The sequence below is a fragment of the Microcebus murinus genome, chromosome 9, assembly GCF_040939455.1.
Source record: "Microcebus murinus isolate Inina chromosome 9, M.murinus_Inina_mat1.0, whole genome shotgun sequence".
Taxonomy (NCBI): Eukaryota; Metazoa; Chordata; class Mammalia; order Primates; family Cheirogaleidae; genus Microcebus; species Microcebus murinus.
The window spans coordinates 56,554,581-56,578,336 of NC_134112.1; the positions used below are offsets into that span (position 1 = coordinate 56,554,581).

General features: G+C 34.2%; 1 protein-coding gene and 1 long non-coding RNA gene across 8 annotated transcripts in view; one reads left to right on the top strand and one right to left on the bottom strand.

Annotated features, from left to right (window-relative positions):
* The window catches only part of LOC142872918 (uncharacterized), a 54,693-nt gene that overhangs the window by 11,267 nt on the left and 19,670 nt on the right, over positions 1-23,756 (top strand). For all 3 annotated transcript variants that reach the window (XR_012921010.1, XR_012921012.1, XR_012921011.1), the window contains exon 2: positions 4,657-4,740. This is a non-coding gene — a long non-coding RNA (uncharacterized LOC142872918). The remainder of the gene's footprint in view (positions 1-4,656; positions 4,741-23,756) is intronic.
* Positions 3,415-23,756, bottom strand: part of LOC105879342 (platelet glycoprotein 4) — a 72,020-nt gene continuing 51,678 nt past the window's right edge. For all 5 annotated transcript variants that reach the window (XM_076006484.1, XM_012779496.3, XM_076006482.1 and 2 more), the window contains 12 exons: positions 19,677-19,837; positions 15,504-15,651; positions 14,888-15,067; positions 13,533-13,624; positions 11,587-11,633; positions 8,703-8,772; positions 7,836-8,023; positions 7,045-7,163; positions 6,533-6,606; positions 6,139-6,193; positions 5,348-5,512; positions 3,415-4,193 (listed from right to left, as the gene is read on the bottom strand). In XM_076006484.1, coding sequence (XP_075862599.1) covers positions 5,348-5,512; positions 6,139-6,193; positions 6,533-6,606; positions 7,045-7,163; positions 7,836-8,023; positions 8,703-8,772; positions 11,587-11,633; positions 13,533-13,624; positions 14,888-15,067; positions 15,504-15,651; positions 19,677-19,837 — 1,299 coding nt within the window. In that variant the 3' untranslated portion in view covers positions 3,415-4,193. The remainder of the gene's footprint in view (positions 4,194-5,347; positions 5,513-6,138; positions 6,194-6,532; positions 6,607-7,044; positions 7,164-7,835; positions 8,024-8,702; positions 8,773-11,586; positions 11,634-13,532; positions 13,625-14,887; positions 15,068-15,503; positions 15,652-19,676; positions 19,838-23,756) is intronic.

Here is a 23,756-nt window from a genome sequence, read left to right on the forward strand (position 1 = left end):
TGAGATCATTCCTGCATGAAGATGTCAAGATCTCAGTTATAACAAGTTGTGACTACATGATTACAGTCATGATATACAGGAGGTCAATATGTATTTTCTCATCCATTTTGTTTTCATTTCTTTCAAAGTATTGTGGGGGTACAAATGTTTTTGGTTACTAGGATTGCTTTTGTAACACTTGAGTCAGAGTTATAAGTGGGCCTGTTACCCAGATAATGTTCATTGTACCTGGTAGATAGATTTTTACCCATCTCCTTCTCCACCCTCCCCTGATTGATGTCTATTGGATTATATTTCCTTCTGTGCCCATGTGTGCTCTTCAGTTAGTTCAAATTCAATAGTGAGTACATGTTGTGTTTGTTTTTTCATTCTTTAGATACTTAGGATAATGGTCTCTAGTTCCATTCATATTGTTGCAAAAGACATTAAGCCATTCTTATTCTTGGCTGAGTAGTATTCCATTATATATATATATATATATATATATATATATATATATATATATATATAGAGAGAGAGAGAGAGAGAGAGAGAGAGAGAGAACATTTTGTTAATACAGTCATGAATTGATGGGCACTTTGTTTTATTCCACATTTTTGCAATTGTGAATCATGCTGCAGTAAACATCTATTTAAGAGTTTCAACTTTATATAGCTCAGCCTTCCTTATCTCAAGAATTAAAGAACATTCCTTAATATTTGTCTTAGATGGATGTGTCTACAAATGCCCTAATGCAAAGAGAATGGACTTTCAAATGTCTGGAGTCTTATTTATTTATTTATTTATGCACATTTTGGAGGTACAAATGTTTAAGTTATATATATTGCCTTTGCCCCACCCAAGTCAGAGCTTCAAGTGTGTCCATCCTCCAAATTGTAGTATATATCCATACCCATTAGGTGTGTATATATCCGTACCCATTAGGTGTATATATATCCATCCCCTCCTCCCCCCTCCCATCTGCCCAACACTGTACATTATTACTATATGTGCACTTAAGTGTTGATCTGTTAATACCAATTTGATGGTGAATACATGTGGTGCTTCATGTTCCATTCTTGTGATACTTCAATTAGTAGAATGGATTCCAGCTCTATCCACGATAATACAAGAGGTGCTGTGTCACGATTATTTTCTGTGACTGAGTAGAACTCCATGGTATACATATACATATACCACATTTTCTTAATCTACTAATGTATTGATGGGCACTTGGCTTGTTTCCACCTCTTTGCTATTTTGACTTGTGATGCTATAAACATTCAAGTGCAGATATGTTTTTTATAGGGTGTCTTTTGCTCTTTTGGGTAGATGCTGAGTAATGGGATTGCTGGATCAAATGGTAGTTATACTTGTAGCTCTTTGAGGTGTCTCCATATTGCTTTCCACAGAGGTTGAACTAGTTTGCAGTCCCACCAGCAGTGTAAGAGTGTTCCTATCTCTCTGCAACCATGCCAACATTTACTGTTTTGGGACTTTTTGATCAAGGCCATTCTCCCTGTAGATAAGTGCTATCTCATTGTGGTTTTGATTTGCATTTCCCTGATGATTAGAGATGTTGAGTAATTATTCATATGTTTCTCGGCCATTCTTCTGTCTTCTTTTGAAAAGTTTCTGTTCATTTCCTCTGCTTTTTGATAGGGTTGATTTTTTTTCTTGCTGGTTTTCCTGAGTTCTATATAGATTCTAGTTATTGGCCCTTTATGAATGTGTAACATGCAAACATTTTTTCCCATTCTGTAGGTTGTCTGTTGGCTATTGTGATAGTTTCCTTGGCTGTGCAGAAAGTTTTTAATTTGATCAGGTCCCATTCATTTATTTTTATTGTTATGATTGCCTTTGAGGTCTTCTTCATAAATTCTTTGCCTAGGCCAATGTCTACAAGAGGTTTTCCAACATTTTCTTCTGGAATTCTTATAGTTTCATGCCTTAGGTTTAAATCTGTTATCCACTGGGAGTTGATTTTTGTGAGAGGTGAAAGGTGCAATCTTAACCAAAAAGAACAAATTGAGAAGCATCAATTTACCAGACTTCAAGCTATACTACAAGGCTATAGTAACTAAAATAGCATGTTACTCGCACAAGAACAGAGCTATAGACCAACGGAAGAGAACTGAGAACCCAGATATAAAATCATCCTCATGTAGTCATCTAATCTTTGAGAAAGCAGACAAAAACATACACTGGGGAAAAGAATGCTCATTCAGTAGGTGGTGCTGGGAAAATTGGTTAGCCACATATAGAAGACTGGAGTCTTAACCACTTCAGTATGGCGCTCACCGGCCGCGAAATCTTGCCCACAGCTGGCACTCATAGTCTGCACAATAGTTTGTGCTGTGCATTGATGACAAATCCATTTTGCTCTTGTGTGATGAGGGAAGCTTTAAAGCACTGAAACCTTGTTCTACTTTACAGGAAGCTTTACTTGTAATGTACATCAGAATAGGTAACATATACATGTTTTTATTACATTAGTTTTAAATGTTCACAATTTTGAGAAATGAAAAATTAGACAAGTCATTTCATGGCTGTCGGCTAAAGTTGCTGTGTACATTCATCTGTGGCTGTCGAGTATAGTCAACTCTCGTACCGAAGTGGTTAATCTTAAATCCCAATATCTTAGAGGGATATTTTTGTCTCCCATTTGAAAGGAAAGGCATTAATCAGTATGCTTCAAGTATCTTCAGAGATTCAAAGGATCCCTACAACCAGGCAGTATCTTGGTTTATGATTTTCAATGGAATTTTCAAGTTACCCTGGTAGGTACCAGGAAGAGGCCAAGTTATTTTTTGTATGCAAACAGGCAAGTTACTACTACTTTGTACTGCATTCTTCTGTAACACACAAGACAAAATGTTTCTTTTTCTATTCCTGAGACTTAGGAGAACTAGTGCTCTCTACAATGAGTAAACCCTATAAGAGAAAGCAGGATTACCCATTAGTGTGTCCCCTTCAGTCTTGAACCCATGTTTTGCTGCTATAAAGGATGAAACCTAAATTGTTTTGCTTTTCCTCCAATCGTATTAAAAAATTAGCCTAGAATAATGTGGTCAAATTGAATTTGGAAATAGTGGATTTTAAAGAAATAAGAATTCAGTGAAATACTTCATAAAATTAGGGTATTTTGTGGCAGAGTAGGAACTAAGATAAAACACAGGAATTTAAGCAAGAATATCTTTCAGAGCAGGGATTACCCAACCTATGGTGACTTGTACAATTATTTCATTATATATTACAATGTAATGAAACAAAGTACACAATAAATGTAATGTGATTGAATCTGTAAACCATTGATGGAAAAATTATCTTCCATGAAAACTGCCCCTGGTGCCAAAAAGGTAGAGGATTGATGTTTTAAAGGTTGAAACCAGTTTTTCTGAGGTGACTATGAGAGCAAACAACAATTACTCTTCGTAATGTTTCACACGATAATTCCTTTATTATCATTTACATCTCTTAATGCTAGAATAGCATTCTGAGGTTGCCAAGCATAAATTGAAACTGAGTAGAAACACCAAAGTCTACTCAGATTTCCGGAAGAGCCGCAGAATGTGGAAAATGACAGTCTTTAAAAGATAAAGTGTGCTACAAAAGATGTCCATTTGCATGATCTATGGTAAAATATAAGCCCATATTTTTATAAAGTAAGAAAATGGTTATGCCTGCTGTAGAAAGTATTCCATAGGGAAAGAAACTTAAGATAATGGTTATGAGCCGATCATTTTTAAATGTCCTTCAAAATATTTGGTGCTCATACAGTGCTGGGGACTGTCTGTTGCAATGGAACAGGGGACTACTAGGGTGATGATGCCATCCCCTTGCTGAGGAAGACAGGTGTGCGGAGCTTAGGATTTGTTTAGAACATCTCCTCTGCTGGATTTGCCATCAGGGAACGACAACAAAAAAAGTGGTTCATGCTGGAGCGAGTCTGCAGAAACTGAAATCAATTCAATTGTTGAAAAGATGCATTTTAAAAGTTTCTGGGTTTTATTCAAAGTATAGATTTTAATAACCTCTTGATAATCCTTTGGAAATGTGTTGCTTAGTACAAAAACAAAAAAATAGTGCCACCATTTCTTTAAGCGATAAGGTGTGGTTTATAAATTGAAGCACATTAAATCTTCATTTTGTGGGTTGGTATCACCAGAGGTTCTGACAGAGCTGGTGCATAGGCATAAAGACTCATTTGCTCCCTGTAAAGTAGAAGACATGTTATTACTTATCAGAAAGCTGTGGAATAATACAATAGATGATATTGAAATCATATTAAGATATCATACTTTTTATTATTTAGCCTAGTTTCTCAAGCTGCAGAGAGAAGTTCTCTAATAGACTTCACCCATAAGGTGATGCATATTCCCATTCAAAAAGCAGACATAGATCTGCTCTGGACCAGCACTTCCCCATCCTGTAGACCACCTTCATTTTAAAGGTATACATTCCATTTTCAAAAAGACCATGGGCTTAGTTTCCCATGAGATAGAGATAATGCATGTAAAATGTTTAGCATGATCCTGGCACGTAGCAGCAGCTCCTGAATTTCTACACGAAACAGCTTAAGGTCACTAGTCTGGAAGTATAGAAAAGAGCTGTTGTGAACTTGTGATTGTTGTAGCAAGTATAGTGCTTTTATTTACATTGTGTATTTTGTTTCAGGAGTCTGGAAAAGCAGCACTGGAGAAAGTGAAAAAGTCTCCCCCACCAATGCCATCCATGATATCTAAAGAAAAGCCTTCGAAGGTCAGTTATTCATTCCTGTTTATGTACAGGGGAGCAAGGGCACTAATAACCAAAGCACAGAGACCTGAACCCCTTTTATGAAAATCTTGTCTATGTTTTACTGTGTAAAGTAAAATTACCATTTTCCCCTTTTCTTGTACTGTTTACATTCAAATTTTGGGTAAAGTCTTTCAGGTCTTCACATTAAACATCTAAGGTACACATCCTGCATTTGAAGAACGTATGACCAGCAGGTCTGCATGCAACAACCCTGTTTTCATTTCACTTCAATATTCTCTTAAATGGCTTACTTTTGTTTTAGGTCTCATTAATTGCTATCTTTATCCATTCTAATTATGCAACATTTCTTAGTGGTTTATTATCTGATTTTGAAATAATAGCTATATAATTAGGAAATGAACAAATTAACGTTTGACAAAAGTAATTTGTGGTAACAATTATATCCTTTATTTCCATTCTTTCCCAGAATTAAAGATGTAATTTAGTGATCTGCTTGATAGTCATAGGTCTTATTTACTCTTTCATAAAAACAAGTCATATATAAGCTACTGCATTACTTGAGCAATATATATTTTATATTTATATATTTTTTTGTGTGTTCACTTACCTATTTCACTTTTTTTGATCTGCATGCACAATATGAAATCATAAAAGCAACAAACATCACCACACCAACACTGAGTAAGATCATTTCTACAAGGCCAAGGAGGTTTATTTTTCCAGTCACTTGCTTCCTGAACATTTCCGCCTTCTCATCACCAATGGTTCCAGTCTGTAAGTAGATTAACACTTACTCTTATGGACAATTCAATGAAATTCCTCATGTATGTCAAAGGCGGCAATAAATGCCACATGTACTATTTACAGAGTAAAAGATAATTTAAAAGTGATATATAGCAAATACATCAATATACATTAAAAGTGATGTTAAATACTCATCATTGGACAGGATGCATTTGGTTCTGAACTACTGCCCAATTATCCAAACCATGTTTCCCAATGACAGAGGGAAATTCACTGTTGTTAATCAATGCAGTGGTTTACACTAAAAATATCTTTTCAGGAAATGGGATAGACTTCCTATGCCTACTCTAACCTAACCATTATATGCATAGTTGGCTTTTATTAGTGCTATAATATTGAGTGTTAATTTACTTGCAGTTGCATGCACCTCTTCCCTGAGACAAGCATTATGACAAGAAAAAGGTTTTTTTAAGGTAATCCTAAATGATAGGAAGTGGCTTTAAAAAAGAAAACCAAGGTCATATTTCTGTATGATTAGTTTCTCTCAAATAGGTATAATCAATAATGTGTAAACTTATGGGCAATGGAAATACACACATAACTTCAAATACTATACAAAGAAGTTTGTTTTAATGACTAGATTAAAATACTAACCTCATTAAGCCACAGAATAGGCACAAGATAGTTCCTCTTAAGACTCTTCAGTGCTCTGCAATAGACATTGAAAGTTGTGAAAATATAAATAAATTTTCACAATTGCCTTTTTCCCTGTTATGAATCATTTAAATTTTAGTCTGTTTCTCAACATTTCTTTTACTTATACAGATTTCTAAATGTACTTTTTTCTGAGTACAAAAATTTACTGTAAATGCTCACATAAAACTCATTTAAATATGTGCAAATATTGTTTCAATAAAAAGTTATCATAAGCAATAAATAATGATTGTTAGTGATCTTAAGCTACAGAAAAGTTGAAATATGATATAGTATTTCCTTGTTAGAACCTAAGTCTGAGTCATATAAAGATAACCTTATTCAAGAGACTCACTCAATTTTTCTTGCTGGCTTCACCAACATGTTGACCTGCAGCCGTTTGGCAAATCGTAAAGTGAATCCAGTTATCTAAAAAGAGAACTAAAATAACTACCAATTTCTTTTTAAAACGTGATTTTCCTGAAATAGTTTTAGAGATCAGGTAGTTAATTCCTGAACTACATATGATCAAATATATATTCAGTCAGAATCCATATATTATTAGTTATACTTGTAGCTATCATTTAAACTTCAAAAGTTAAATGCAATTCTAGAATGTTTCAAAGAATAAAACTACTGTGCTATAACAGAGTATAACAGATCATGCCCTAAATCCCTATAAAATCTTTTAATCCCATATATGATGATTCCTCATATAAGCAATATCTGTAGTTTAACATGGAATAGTAACATATAAAATTAAAGACAATTAGGGTCATTTTCACTGACACAAAATATGGTTGACAAGTATAAGTAACAAGATTTTTTTCTTTCAGTATCAACCAAAGCAATAATATATTTGCTTACAGGTTCAACATCCAAGTACGTTCTATGTTCTTCTTCATTTGGATTTAAGCCTTCAATAGGTTCTGAAGCATCAGGACTTGCATGTAGAAAATGGGGAAGTGAAATGTACACAGGTCTTCCTGAAGACAAGAGTCAACTGGGGATAAATAACTTTGCTCATTTCACAAATCACTTAGAAAACATTTCCTTGAAAATAAAGATTTTTACATAAAAATACATATATAGCTGGTCTTGGATACTGGGGATAAGGATGGGATAGAAGTGTAACATCAGGTCACTATTTTACAAAAATAGTTGATATCTGTTCTACATTCCTTATATGTCAATTTTCAATATCTAAAGTTTAGCTGCTGAACAAAACGTTGCAACTAAATATGTTTCAGCAGCAATATGTCTATGGACTAAGAATTTTCATCAACTCCCCATTCAACATGATGAATATGAGCAACCTAAGACAGACTCCAAATTGTGTGTCAAAGTCAATTCTTGCAGAGACATACGGAAAAGGTTAGAGCAATAGCAAATGGATCACTTGGGATGCTCAAAGTATTCTAGAAATTATTTTCCCCTAAATCTAAAAACAGCACAGGGAAATACTGGTGTGTTTTTACCTAATGATGACTAAATTATGCAACACTAAAACAATACAAAATTCACACATTTTCTGTCAGGACCCTTATCTTTTTCCCTGATTGCTTTCTTCTTTAAATTTTGCATTCTGGGTAAAGTTTCCATTTTCAGAAATATTGCAAATTATGTCATGGACTGTGCTACTGTGACTATTTACTCACCTTCTTTGCATTTGCTGATGTCTAGCACACCATAGGATGTACAGTTTTTTGAGATAACTTTTTCTGTGCAGAAACAATGGTTATCTGGGTTTTGAACTGGAGATGCAAAGGCCTTGGATGGAAGAACAAATCTATACACAGGGATTCCTTTCAGATTAATGTCAGATTCAAATATAGCATAGATTGACCTACACACAAATAAAAAAAAAAAGCTGTATTCCAGGATTCTGAACTATTAATACATTCTGGAGGTTCATATTTTTCTATATTCTTGCTTTAACTTAGCATTTTAGGTCTTAATTCTCAGGAAAAATGTTCCTATGAAATTTAAACACATATCAGAACTCATACCTGAGTAGGAACTAATATTACCTTTGTTCTCAAAACCATCTAAGCTTATGAACTACCACAGAGTATTTACACCAAAGTCATTTCTCATAGTGAATTTCTGCTACAGATTAAATATGTATGACATTCCTCAAATCCTTTGTGCCCAGTTTAAATGAAATAAAGTTTGTCTTTAATGATTTAATCTTGGAGAGGAAATCCATTTGCCTGTTGGGTATGTGCATGCTTGATATATACCTTGTTCACCTCCATCATTTACCGAGTGTCTGCCGTAACCTAGGCAATGTGCTAGGGCTCAATATACATTTCTTCTAATCCCCAGATACCACTATATGAAGAAATACTGCTCTTCAATTTCTCAGATAAGGAAAAAGATTTAGAGAGGTTAAATGCTTGTCCACAATTATAGTTTTTAGGGATACAGCAAGAGCTCAGGTAGAGTGGCAATACATCTGTGGTAATTAGCACCTGGAAGAAAGAGGTATGATTCACCTACATACCTTAGTGTCTTTGTCTTACCTGCAAATGTCAGAGGAAAAGAATTGCAATACCCGGGTCTTCTCGACAAAAGGTGGAAATGAGGCTGCATCTGTTTAAAAGCAAGTCAGTAGCAAGCGATTAGATGTGTTCTAGAAAAATCTAGAAATCTCTATTCCAGTGGGGGCAGTAGAAATATAATGCAAACTGCCTAGATAAATAGCAGCCACACTTTTAAAAGAGCTACATTGAACCTAATATATCCAAAACATACGTTTAACACATAGTTTGTATTTTATACTTATAGCACATTTCAAATCATACTAGCCACATGTCAAGTGCCGTGCAGCTGCCATATTCAGCATCTGCACACTATACACAGCACTAGTAAGTATAAAATAAACTTTAATTAATAAAACTGATTTTGTTTCTTGAAATGCTCCACCCCATAAGTAGAGTGATATCATTCTTACTGCAAAGTTCATTTAAGGCCGGGCGCGGTGGCTCACGCCTGTAATCCTAGCTCTTGGGAGGCCGAGGCGGGCGGATTGCTCAAGGTCAGGAGTTCAAAACCAGCCTGAGCAAGAGCGAGACCCCATCTCTACTATAAATAGAAAGAAATTAATTGGCCAACTGATATATATATATAAAAAAAATTAGCCGGGCATGGTGGCGCATGCCTGTAGTCCCAGCTACTCGGGAGGCTGAGGCAGAAGGATCGCTCGAGCCCAGGAGTTTGAGGTTGCTGTGAGCTAGGCTGACGCCACGGCACTCACTCTAGCCTGGACAACAAAGCGAGACTCTGTCTCAAAAAAAAAAAAAAGTTCATTTAAAACTCCTGCCATATCCACATTGTTCTTATTTTTAATAGTTATTCATTTATCTGCCCTAAGGGGTGATTAATATTTTTAAAATCCAGCTTAAATTCCTCATATCATTGTCTTCCTGTTACCTTAACAATTAAGAAAAATATATTGAAAAACTTTTTAAAAATCATCTGAAATATCATTGAAGAGTATGACATATTTCTACCCATTAATTATCATGGGCGATGACCACAGGATAGCTGATGTTAGCAGGGCTTTCTCCCCCCAAAAGAAACATTCTAACTGTATATCAATACTTTCATTTTATGTCTTTTCAAACTCATCACTTCTAACTCATGATGAAAACACATTGGACCCTTGCATTACTCTTTTCCCTGGTGCTGTGACCAAGACTCTCCCACAGGAAACATCCCCTTCCTGTCCAACCTCCTTTGCTCCTAGTCTGTTTTACTTCTATTTTCCCCTTAGGTATTTTTACCTTCATGCCCAATGCACATGTATTTATATTATTGTCATTAAGCCTCTTATTAAACCTATCTACTTAGCTTTGGGAAAAATTATTTAATGTTTTTTCCCCCTAAGCCATCCTTTACTATTTAGGGGCAGCACAGTATATTTCTGTCTGTATCTAAGGACTAAGTGTTTTATGCTTATGCAACTACTAGAGTTAGTAATACTGAAGACTTGACTATTTCCAGCAATGCTTTACTTAGGAAGGAATTTCTTCATCTACCCTTCGGTAGCTCAAATCCCTAAGAAGCAAATCCAGCAGTGCTTTTGCTGTTTTTTTCTATAAGGCAGTGATAGAATTAAATAAGCATGCAAATGTCACTCATGCCTTTGAAAAAGCAAACATTCCCTATGCTTCCTTTTTATTTAATTTTCTTCATCTTTATTTTATCCTTATATGTTATTCTCTCCCCAACCTTGTAAAGTTCATGCTACTGTTTTTGATTGGTGCAAAGCACACTTTTAATTGTAATTCCCTCATGGTATTTGATTTCCATTGCTTTTAAAATTTTAATTCTACATCATAGGCATATGTGTATGTTATTTTTCTTCAAGGAGAATAATGAGCCAGATCTAATCATACCCTAAATCTAAGTTCACAGTTCTTTTTCCTCTGATTCTAATTCAGAATGCTCATTTTTTATAGATTTTATGTGGTTTATAAACATCTAGTCTTTTTTGATTCCGTCTCATTCTGCCCATATTATCCAAAATAGATGGTTCTGTCTTATAATTTCACTGATTCTACCTTGTCTTTAAACCTCACTTAGAAACATTGTAACCGGCTCTATGAACAAATTTCAATGATCCTGTATTTTTTTTATAATCCCCTTCCTCTCATGTTTTAGATTCTCTGTTCTGTAGGGCTTGATAACCAGAACTCTGTAATGATAACTATTTTAACCTTTTTGAGTTGTTTGTCCCAAATTAAAGAATTTCTGCAAGACAAGAGAGTTGAGATTGTGAAGTCTCCTGCATGGACTTTCTGATGCCAAGACTCACCACCCTTCACTAACCTGTCCCAAAAGCATGAAACACCCTCATTATAAAACTTGTACTCTCTCCCACTCAGGAGATGGATTTGAGGCTTCTTCTCCCTCACTTTCTCTCCTGATATTTTTTGCATTACAAATTCCTTTCTTCCTCAGCAATAATTACTGGCTCAGTTATTGGCTTTCTATGCAGCCAGTGACCAGACGTAGGCCAGACCCTTTTTGCATTGGTATCAGTGTGTTTTCTCTTTTGTAATTATCTTGATTTTTTATTCTTTCAATTCTAAGTTGTTGAATAGTAACTACTTTGAGTTTTGGGTTTTTTTTTTTTAACCATTACTTCTGTTGCCAGGATGGCAGTTCATTAAGTAAAGACTATAAAGCAAACACTTCCCTAGTAATGCAGTAGGAGCTACTTTTTTATGGTTAATCTTCAGAAATCCCATCACATTAAATAGACTTTGAATTATGTTGTGGAGCTATACACACAGGTAAACATATACCCTCAACTTTCAGAACACGATAGGTATGACAGTGAATTTGAGAGAAGATGAGATAGGTTCATTGTGACTATCACCATAAAACAAATGTCCTTACCTGTACCATTAATCATGTCACAATAACTTGGCCAAAAGGAGAGATTCCTTAGGGAAAAAGAGAAAAAATTCTCATTTCAAGAGCACCCTTCTCACATTACTTTATATATTGTGATTCAATATTTCTACTAAGATCAGATGTGGCAAGTGCTAAGTTTAAGAAATGTTCTAATTCACTCAGTTCATGCTTTGTTTGAACCTTTCCTCTTATCACAATAAATTAAGTGCCTGATACCATTAGGTGGCTAGGTCATAAAATAAAAACTGCTAAATGTTAAGATAATTAGAAACAACTTGGGATAAAAATAAAGTTCAAAAACATTTATAAGAAACTTAGATCTGTACTTAGAGTTTTCTCCCCCAATGGGAGACACGAATCAGTAGTATGAGACTAGAAGAAAAGTGTTAAGTGGGTTAATGTAAGCTCAGTATAAGGTAGAACAAGGAAGTGGGAAGGAAGGAAGAAAGCAGAAATTTGGATCAATTCAGATTATCAAAATGTTTTCAATCAACCAGTGTATATATTCTCCCTTTAAATTCTTGCATGTGCTGGCATTACAGTAGGATAGATTTTATTAGTTATGCTCTGGTATATAAATAAGCTGTATCTATCTAGAAGTGAAAAAAAATAGTAAATATCTCCCTGAATCTCCAGCCACTTTTTATGATGGGAAACAATTTTTTTCCACTACCACTATTATCCAGTGCAATGTCAACACAAGCTGTTCCTTATGTTTTAAACAGAATAAGCTGTTAATCATGCTAAGTCTTGCCATGATGACTGAAATCTACCTTATCGTAATTTCATAGCGATGTAAAATTCTTACTCTAATTAAAAGTGCTTACTAACTCCCCTTAAGACCTCTATAGTATTGAAATGTAGTGAAATGCTCAATATAAAAAGTTGATGTGATTTCCTTTGAAATAAACACTTAGAACTGTGTTTTTCTCCACTTGACTTTTCTATAAAAATAAGTAACTATAGACTCTTTAGAACAAAAAGTACTCCACTAGTTAATATTTAACTCTTACATGCAATTATTAAAGACTGGAGAAAAAAAGACTCAGCTTGAGACAGTGGTTACTTATATTAATAAAAACATTTCATCTCTTTCAGTTTTGATTATCCTTTTTCAGGAAGTAATGGTTCTAAAGGACAATTATTAACTTTAAAGAAAAGGATTTCTCCCCTGATACTAGGGTCCTTCCTATTTTACACATATGATAGATTATTAATACTTCAGATCAAGAGGCAGAACTAGAAAGGAAAGGAAATAATGGCTTTGTGAAGCTCTCTTGTTCTTTCACCAATTTAAAGGTGGCATATTCTTTATTTACACATTTCATATGTAAATTTTAGAATTTTACTTGAAATCCTAATTCCATTTTTGCATTAATATAAAAGCAGAATTATCAATATAGAAAATTATATTAAGACTGTTTGCAGGGGGAAGTCATGAAAACAATCACATGGAGTCATTACACTTCCACTTTATAGACACATTTAGGTCATGTCACTGGCATACACAATGTTATTGGATATACTCCATTACAAAAGTCAATGAACCAAATATGTTTCTGTCTCCTAGACAGTCAGTTGATTTTCTTCCTTTTCATTTGTGATTATCTAATTGCACGGTCTACTGTGATGCTGGATATGCAGCAAGGATGAAAATAGTCCCTTTGGATGTGTCCATAAAGCCAAACCAAACCCTAAACTGGGGCTGATAGTCAGCAGCTGTGCACTGGTGTGAACATGCCGGTTGCCACAACTAAAGGATTGATGCCATTCGGAACAAGAGTTTCTAGGGCTGAGATATAGCAAGTCGGTTCCATAGGTTGATGCCTGTACTTTACCTGTTGTGAAACAAATACCACTCCTGCCTTGGAGTACGCTAGTAACTGCACATACGTGCACACACACACACGCTATACCCAGATACTTACTTTTTACCTTTGTAAGTGTCAATTATGGCAACGTTGCTTATGTTATCTTTTCCATTGAAAACTTTATAAACTCCATCTGCAGTGTTGTTGTACTGAAAAGACAGGTTCAAGAAAAAAATTGCTTGTAAAACAAATCATATTTTTCAACTTATAAAATATGTAATTAACTCACTTTGCCATTTCCCAAACTCCGGTTATTCATAATTATTTTATATAACTTGAAATATATATGCAATAAGGTTTTTAAATTATTGACCTTTAAAATGTTGTAAAGGATAGACTATTAAAAGGTTCCTAGAAGTACGTGCTAAATGCTGAAATAAACATCAGAAATTGACATGATCCAAACTCCAGCACGCTTCGTCACAATTAAGCCAATAATGCCATTTTGATCATGTCTCCTGTTATACTCAAGTGAGAGTAAATGGAACAGACCCTAGAATAACAATGATTTGTACAGTTATTCTAAATGTTGTGATCTGTAAGTAGCTACTAAAATGATAGAAATTAGGCATATAAAATTAAAATTTAGTCAAGGAAAGAGTTGTGAGTACTGAGTTAAAATAATGACTGAATCTCTGATTCCTGAAGGCTTTCTACATTTATATTGATATATAACCTAGCAATGCTAAACATTATCTAAAAGTAAAATAATAACAATGAACTAGAGATTATAACTAATATTTATGTATGGTGCCAAATGAAATCATAGTAAAAATTCCCATTCAATAGTCAACTTATTCCATTTGTAATCCAAAACATTAAGCTGTAAATAAGTGAACCCTCAAGTTCACATTTTCCTTAATCTTAAAACTGCCATTTCATGACGTTTGTGGAGTACCAGAAATTCTTGCTTACAGTCCCATTAAAATGAGGCCTATTGACTGATCAGTCTCATTGAGATGTGCAAATTTAGGCTAACATTTTAATATAAACCAAGACAAATTTGTAAAAGGTCTAGAGAAGAAGAAATGATAGCACGGATACATTTAATACATACACAAAAATATGGTATTTAACTTGATTATACAAGAAGGTTAATCAAAACCAAAAATAGTGTTCAAAGATTTACATACTAGCTTACAATTTCAGACAAATTATACATTTATAAAAGAGAAGAAACCTGATTATATCTCAGTTTTTAAATTTTAATTGCTTAATTCAGATGAGTTTTCCAACTAGGAAAAGTTAAGCCATATGAGATGGAGACTTTTTTAAAAATTTAGGATATATATCAGATATCTCCAGATGAGCAGTAGGGCTAATACACTAAATTATGAAATTATGCCTTGCCAATGCCATTCTATTGATCTAATTAGAAGACAACAATATCACCATTCATATTTGGTACTTACAGGATAAAACAGACCAACTGTGGTAGGAATATTGTATGGAACCAAAGTCAAAAATGGATCCTTATAGCCCCATAACAGTTCTTTCAAAGTTCTGGTTTGGAACATAGAAGATTTTGACTTTTTGATAAGTGAATTGAGTACTGACTGAACAAATGCATTTTGATAGATATGGGCTGCAGCCTACAAAAACAAAATCACCATTTAAGACACCAACACAATATCAAATTTTAACAAATAAATGGATTAAATACTAAAATTGAGTTTAATAAAAATTTTACAACCAAATCTTTAAAATTATTGCTAAATCCTGCCAAAACTTAAAATGTAATTTGTCTAATACCTACATGATTACATTTGTCTGCCTCAATGCCAGCTACAAGAAGACATTCCAAGTCCTATTTTTTCACTGATACAGTTTAACTGGTCTTCAAATTGAATTGACTATGTTATGATTTTGTCATCTTTCCAAATGCCTATAACACCATTCAAACTGACGTAGGAACACATTTTTATAAAAATGGCCAAATAAAGCCTACAAATAATTCTAATGATGAAATTAAGTATAGTGGATTCTAGAGTATTTTAAAACAAGTAACTTTGTGGTTTGTCTACTCACGGCTACAGCCAGATTGAGAACTGTGAAAGTGTCATTCTCTGTTCCAACTGACAGTGAAGGTTCAAAGATGGCACCATTGGGCTGCACGAAAGAGACTGTGTGGTCCTCAGGGTCCTGCGTTATGTTATCCTTGGCTAGGTAACGAACTCTGGAGAAAACAGAACGAAAGTCAAAAACTTTGGCTTATGCAGATATTAGATCTCCAATGCCATTCATTAATTCAACACATATTTGAACACACAGACTATGCCAGATATTGTGCTAAACAATGGGGTTAACTGAGCCAGTGCTGGGTCTTTAGCAGACAAACCAAAAGGGGTCTTAAACTTGCAAACAGGAAATTAAAATAGCAGAGGAGAAGTGATATGCGTTAAAATGGGAGTTTACACAGAGTCCATGGGAAAGCACAGAATGCGTACAAATCCACGTTTGAAGTGATCATGGTGGAGAGGAAAGCCAAGACAAAATTTGTAGCTATTCCACTTAAGTGGTCTAAATAACAAAGAGAAGTTAATTAGGTAAAGTAGGGTGGACAGTGTCATGTGTAGGATAAGAAGAACAATATACATTTGGGGGAATGCAACTGTTTGAGTGCGATTGGATCACTGAGTGAGAAGGAGAGTTGTGTAAAATATAGATCTCAAACATGAAAAGGTCATATCCCATACTCAAATGACAGACGTTATCTTGAGGGTAAGGAAGAAAAAGTGGAGAAGCTTAAGCAGGGCAATATTAAGAGCACATTTTCTTACATGAGAAAAAGACCCTCAAAGTACATAGCCTATCCAGTGCTGGCTCTTCCATCTTTATCAGTACTTTAATGAGAATTAGAATATAATTTTATTTTTAAGGGCTACAGACCAACCCTTCCCTCCTCACACATTGAATACATATTAGTTCTAGGCTTCTGGCTCTAACATCTCCATGCTGCAAAGTGCCAACTACATTTTAGGAATGTGGTAAATTGTGATTAATATGGAGAAAAAGATCTTGTAGGTACAAAGTATTCACATAGAAGTAATAAGGTATTCATTATCGTTGTGCTAGCATATATTTGAACATCAGTCATGCAAGATGAATAGCTAACGCAAAGACTCAAAAAATGACTGAAATTTAAAGAAACACATTTTATTAAACTATAGTAAAAATGTAAATTACTCTAAGGTGGGGATTATGAGTGTTTTCTATCTCTACACACAGTGCCTTGGACATAATGAGTTCTCAATAAATATTTTTCATAAATGCATTAGTGGCTGATTCTTTACAATAGGCTTCAAAATTAGGTAGAAATATATTTTATTTTTAATATAATTACATTAAAATATCATCATTAACTCTCACTGAAGTACTGTAGACATACAAAGAATACAAAAATCTGAAACAGCACCCAGGATAATTACAAGAAATGCCGTCTCTCTAAAATAACTATTTAAAAATTGGAGTACATATTGTTAACATTTAAAATTGAAGTATTTTAATTTTCAGGAATATTTGTATATATATTAAAATAATAGCAAATTAGCGGTGACCCAAATTCTAGAGCTTACCTAAAGTATACTTACAATATTGAACCAGTAGATGGCGCTCACTAAGAGAAAATCCTTACAACTAAGCCCTAACTTTAGATTGTACTTTTAAAAAGAACATAATTACTTTTCTGTTGCTTAAAAATTACATTGTATACAAGTTTGGGGAAGTGTTGGTTAGTAATTTCAAGGAGAGTAATTTTCCTAGAGTTTTCCCAAGATTGCTTTCTTTGTATTCCTTCCAAAGCAAAGTAACTTAAAAATGATTTATATCTGAGAATATTTTGAAGGCATCACAATGTCTTCATAAAGACGGTGCAGGTTAGATATGTAATATATGTAAGATCTCAATCTAGGAATGGATTTCATAGCTTCTTGCATGTCTTAGCTTCTCAAGGTTTTATCAAACTCACTTTAGCAGCCATCGCCGAAATAAAGCCTGAGATTCTGTTGGAGCAGGGACATCTTACACTCTTAATGCTAACTGGAGTTAGGTTACAATTAACTATGAGGAAGCATGTTTAGCTCAACACATATAAGGCTATCTAATTATTAACTTTTTTCTAAAAGCTAACCAGTTTTCACATTATTTAAGACATTCAGACAAAACGATTCCATTTGGTGACAACATAGGACAAGATGACTTCTAGTTGGTTAGGAATCTCTTTAAAATTGTTATATAAAGACGAGTTCATTGTTTATAAAATGCAGCTGTAAATGCAACTCCTCTTCTCCCACCCTTCTTCCATCACCTTCCTAAGCAAATCAAGTATACCTAATGAACTTTCTTTTTGTCCCTTAGGTAGCTTAAAGGCTCTAAGAATAGATATTAGTTGTCAAATATCAGAGGAGAACTAGGTTAAATAATTTTATGTTTATATTCCCTCATATCCCAAATAATATCCTTAAAATAAAAAACCTCCCCAAAACAATTTTTAAACGCCTAGAAAACATGAGTCCTTAAATTCTAAAAGCCATTTCTTCCTCATACTTATTCATTCAGTTTCTACTTTTTATAAAGAATTATGCTCAGATTCTCATTAAGTCACATGAATTCTAGATTTTTGTAAGTACATATACCTATAACATTCTTTTGAAACAAAATATTTGCATAGGTTTTTGCTAAGAATATAAGAACTCAAAGTCCATGAAAAAAACATTTTCTAAAGTAAGACTTTTCTTATAACAATGAAAACTAAGTTTTCTTTGATAAAGTTCTGAATAGTCCTACACATGGGCAAAGAGACAGGAGACTTTGGGACAATTGCTAAGGCAGGATAGGCACCAAGGCCCTCTGCAGCTTATATATCACATGCTATGGTAGGAGGCACTACCTGCACATGACTACTGTTATGTCATTATATTTTGGGTGTGAATCTAGAAACATATTGATGCCAATCTAGAAACATATTGATGCCTTGGAGGGGAAGGAAAATTATACAATCATAAAATATCAAAAAAAAGATAAGATACTAAAAGTATGAATTATAAATCATTACAAATATAAAATTTTGTGATAACAATTAATCATGGTATATAACTAGTTGTAATGAATTGTTCTTGAAGGAGAATACACATTTGTATAACAAATGAGATAAAAGGACTTAAGTAGGTTCCATACAGATATCATAAATATATCCATAATCCTTGGTTAAGTTAGTGTTTTAGCAACTTAATCTCCCTTTTACTTTAGAAAATACATAGTCTATAATTTAAATAGAAAATGTATGAAAAATGTATGAAAATGTATGTACCATTTTCTACATTTGTGTGAGCATGAACAAGTCAACTTATATCCAATAGTATAAGGTATTATTTACAAAATGAAAGATTCTGGCTAATCATTTCTTCTAGTTCTAATAGTCTAAGATTCTGTTCAAGACAGTGTTAAACTATCAGGTAACGTAAACTAAAGGTAGTGAATAGTCAGTCTCAGTACTAGAGAAAACAGAGGAATGACACTATGAGATATATGTACACATCTATATGATCTGGATATTATTTCGAATATAAATCCATACCAGTTATGTAAAAATAAGTTTAGTGCCATGGTTTTCAAAATTGAGTGTGTATGGAATCACCCAGAGGGTTTTAAAACTCATTAGTGAGCCCCAACTTAGGAGTCTCCAATTCACTTGGTCTGGGGTGGGGTCCGAGACTTTTCATGTCTACTAAGTTCCCTGGTGATGCTGATGCTGCTGGTCTAGGAGCCACACTTCAAAAACCACTAATATAATGTATGCATTTAATTTTAAGATGTTAAAAGACTGAAAAATATTTTCCCTGTTCAACATGCATATTTCAGAGTTGAGTATATATGCCACAAGTGCCAAACACTTACATAATAACTTCATAAACATACAGATGTTATTTGATGCTAATAAATTAACAATCTGTATTTGTTTTCTATCTACTGTCAAATATTTGGGTAATGTATATATCTATTAAAAATAAATGTCTTCTAATCATTAAATCCTTAGATTAAGACTCTACTACACGGGTAGGAAATATATTTCAAGGTATATTACCGGCAAGAAAATAAGAAATGCATTTCAGTGCAATGGCATTCATCAAGTGGAAGCCTTCTCAAAAATACATATGTTCAAAGGCACTTATGTTCAATCTGCCACTTATCTGTGGGACTCACCTGTACGTGTAAGGACCTCTTTGCTTAACTTTAATGTTGCTGCTGTTCACCATCACTTCCTGTGGATTTTGCACATCGTAGATCCAAAACTGTCTGTAAACATCCGTGCCTGTTTTAACCCAATTTTTAAAAGCAATTGTACCTTCTTCAAGGACAACTTCCTATGAAAAAGAAAACATGTTAGGGTTGTTTCTTTGTAGTAAATACAGGCACTTAAGAGTTTGTTTATAACTTTTAGACAGCCAGAATAAAGGACCAAGCTCAAGTACCTCATTCACGAAAACCTTTCCAACCTTATCGCACACTTGCATAAATGTTCTCAGCAGATTTTTATAGTAACCTCTTTTAGCTAACCTTTTACAAGGAGAATCAGTGTGTAATACTGAAGACATGGCTGTTTATTTTAGGGCAAACCATTGGCAAGCTTTAAAGTGCTCCTTTGGTAATGTTGTAATAGTAACACAATTTATTAAGCCAGTTTTATTAAAGCTGTTCCAAAAAGTTCTTATCAGGTTGAATGTTAACTTCTGTTTTGCTCCTAAGTGAGTTGCATTGATGAGGCAAAACAGAAAAATTGAGAGAAAAATCTAGAGGTATTGGAAACTTCCCTTTTCTTCAAGAGTTGGACACTTCAGAAGATAATGGCATTTACATTAAAAAAAATAAATGTATCTGAAGAACAAAACACAAATTTGAATTTTTACCTTCAAAACCCTACTCAATCGCTTCCCTAACTCTCAATATATTTGTAACAACCTGTTATTAACATGTTCCCCAAAATTATAACAGCCTAATTTGTAATTATTGGGTTACTACTACTTTTTAAAGAAAAGGACAAGATAAGGAAGCTGCCCTGTTATTCCTTTATGAAATCCATTAAAAACACTGATTCCCCTTGTACTGAAACTATACCAATGAAAGAATTAAAAACCCTATATAAGGAATCTGATTCCTCACTTTAGGACCAAGTGGAAAGTCACCAAACTTCTCAGGGTCAATTTCATGATCTGTAACATGAGTGAGTTACCACAGATGTTCTCCCAGTTTCCTTCCATGGCTCTCAGTCTGAGCTGGAAGACTGTGGAGCTATGGTAACTAGTGCAAACAAAGGTGACTTTGTGGCAGGCAATATTTCCAAATAAGTGCCTTGGGAAGAATGACAAGGTTTAAAGAGCTCCAGCTTAACCTTTGTGTGTTAGAGGAAGAGGAAGAAAGCCACTTTCATAGAAAATGACCTATTTATTTCCTTCACCTGGAAGCATCATTTCATAGAATGATGGATCAGGAAAGGACATTGAATATTGTCGCATTTTGTAGTAAAGCACGCTGAGGCTCTGAGAAACCAGGTGGAGATCCTAAGGGTGGCCTAGGCAAATAGTAGTGGAATCATAATGAAAATCCTTGTCTCCGACCCTTAGACTAGTGCTCTTTGACACCATGCTATTACTGTCTCTTTTTCCTTTGTCACCCTCTACATGTAGTTGGTAGAATTTAGTTTTATATTTTCGGGATATTTTACCTATTGCTTAATGCAGAGAATAAGGGAATTCCTTAGAGAAGAACTCAGACTAAGTTAAAATGGAATTACAAAACCCTGTGCTGTTGCAATCCACTTACACAGTGTACATTGGACCTGCCAGAGTGATCTTGGAACCTCTTACTTTCTGCAAAAAAAATTGTCCTCAAAAAACATTTTACTTGCCCTCAAGGGCTTATTTCCACACTAACAATTTGGCATTAAGACCAAATTGCTTAAAGTATTATGGCTATTCTTCCAAGTACAAACTGTTTGATGATGATGTTGAAACTGAAAGCTATATAGTAGCTGAAAACTGATAATTTACCCCTTCCAACAGACTTTATGAAAGGAAAACACACACACACACACACATTATTATTCTCACAGTATAAGAATCTTAAGGATCAATGCAATATCTTTATTAATAAAGTGCCTCTCCAAGTACATATTTTATTTCAGTTCTTAATGAAAGGAACTCAATAAATTCTTATAGAATTGAAAGTATCTATGATAGCATATGCTTGACAGGACAGAATGCCTTACTAATGTGTATGCACCTAAATACCAAAAGACATAGTAAGTGTATTATGCTTTATTCTAAACCCTTAAATCACTTTTCCATTTAAAAAAAATATCCATACAAATAAGGCAAAGTTGAAACACAAAGAGTTGAAATGAATGCACTGGATTATTAATTGTTAGAATCTAGACCATTGAACCCCATCCATTTTTTCAGAGGTAGAAAATAGGTTCCTGAGAAAAAGAGATGGCTGAGTCAATGTTACATGACAAATTTAGTAGGAAATAATGGGGAGATCAGGTCTTCTCACTTTAATTTTATGTAACTTCCATAACACCATGATTAGTTCAGAGACAAGAAATATTAAAGTAGTCAAAATATGAATGCAATACTTCTGATGTTAACACTATGGTATGTATTCGAAAATTGTATAACCACTCCTTGAGTACCAAGACTAAACATGTTGCAAGTTCTTCTGATTTTAAAAGAAGCAAAAGATCTTATGTCCTTTCGAAATTTAAAAGGGCTGGATTCTACAAAGACTCAAGTGAATCCACAAGAAAATACCAAAAAACAAACATAAAAAAACATTAAAAATTGGGCAAAAAACATGAATGGAAACTTCTCAAAAGAAGACAGACTAATGGCCAATAACCATATGAAAAAATGTTCCACATCTCTAATCATCAGGGAATTGCAAATCAAAACCACAAAGAGATATCACCTAACTCCAATGAGAATGACTTTTATCAAAAAGTCCCAAAACAACAGATGCTGGCATGGATATAGAGAGAAAGGAAGCACTGTTGGTGGGACTGCAAACTAGTACAACCATAGGGAAAGTGGTAGGGAGATAACTAAAAGAACTGAAAGTAGACCTACCATTGGATCAAGCAATCCCACTACTGGATATTTACCCAAAGGAAAAAAAGATATTTTAAAAAAGAGACACTTGCACTCAAATGTTTATAGCAGCACAATTCACAATCACAAAGACGTGGAAACAACCCAAGTGCCTATCAATACATAAGTGGATTAATAAAATGCGGTATATGTATACAATGGATTACTCAGGCATAAAAAGAAATGGTGAACTAATGCCTTTTGTAACAACCTGGATGGAACTGGTTTTCCATCCTTTTAAGTGAAGTATCACAAGAATGGAAAAAAACACCACATGAACTCAGTACTAAATTAGAACTAATGGATCAACATACATTTGCACATATGGTAGTAAAATTCAACAGAAATCAAGCAGGTGGGGAGGGAGGAGGGAATGGATGAATTCACACCTCACAATGCACACTATTGAGGTGACGGACATGCTTATAACTTTGATTCAATCTGTACAAAAGCAATTCACATATCCAAAATGTGTGTGCCCCTGTAATATTCTGAAATTTAAAAAATAAAAGGGCTTGATTTTAAATTGGACTTGGACTATCTAGCCTATTTTGCAAATATGTCAGTAAGTTTGAAGTACAATGGTGATAATTACATGTACAGAAAAAGAGATGTAATTTAAGATCCTCTTAATGTATAAGTCAGTATTTATCCCTGACATTAAATATGCAAACTATCTAGCCTCGGTAACAGCTGGATTCCAACCCAGTGACTCTCATATAGCATGGTCTACAGGTCTAACCTTGAAACTTCTATTCTGCTATGTTAATTTGAAAAAAGATGCTTATGATAGTATCTTCTATATAGACAGATACTCTCTTATTACTATGGCATGAAAACAGTAGCCATCTACATGACTAGCAACTTAAGTGTAATTATTTAAAATGGCCTCAATATCTTACTGTGCATGGCGGAGGTAGAGTACAAATGTAGAAATAGTGTCTCATTTCTCAAGGACCTTATAAAGTACCACCAAGAGACAGAATCATGCTTTGCAGATTTAATCTATGAGTCAGATTCTCTTACCTTATCCCCACCCTAACAAATTGTAGTGGCTTCTTCCCTAAAGCACAGAGTGAAGTAGTTGCCAATGAAATTTAATGCTATCAATTTGATCTCCAGTTTGGTCGCTTAATAA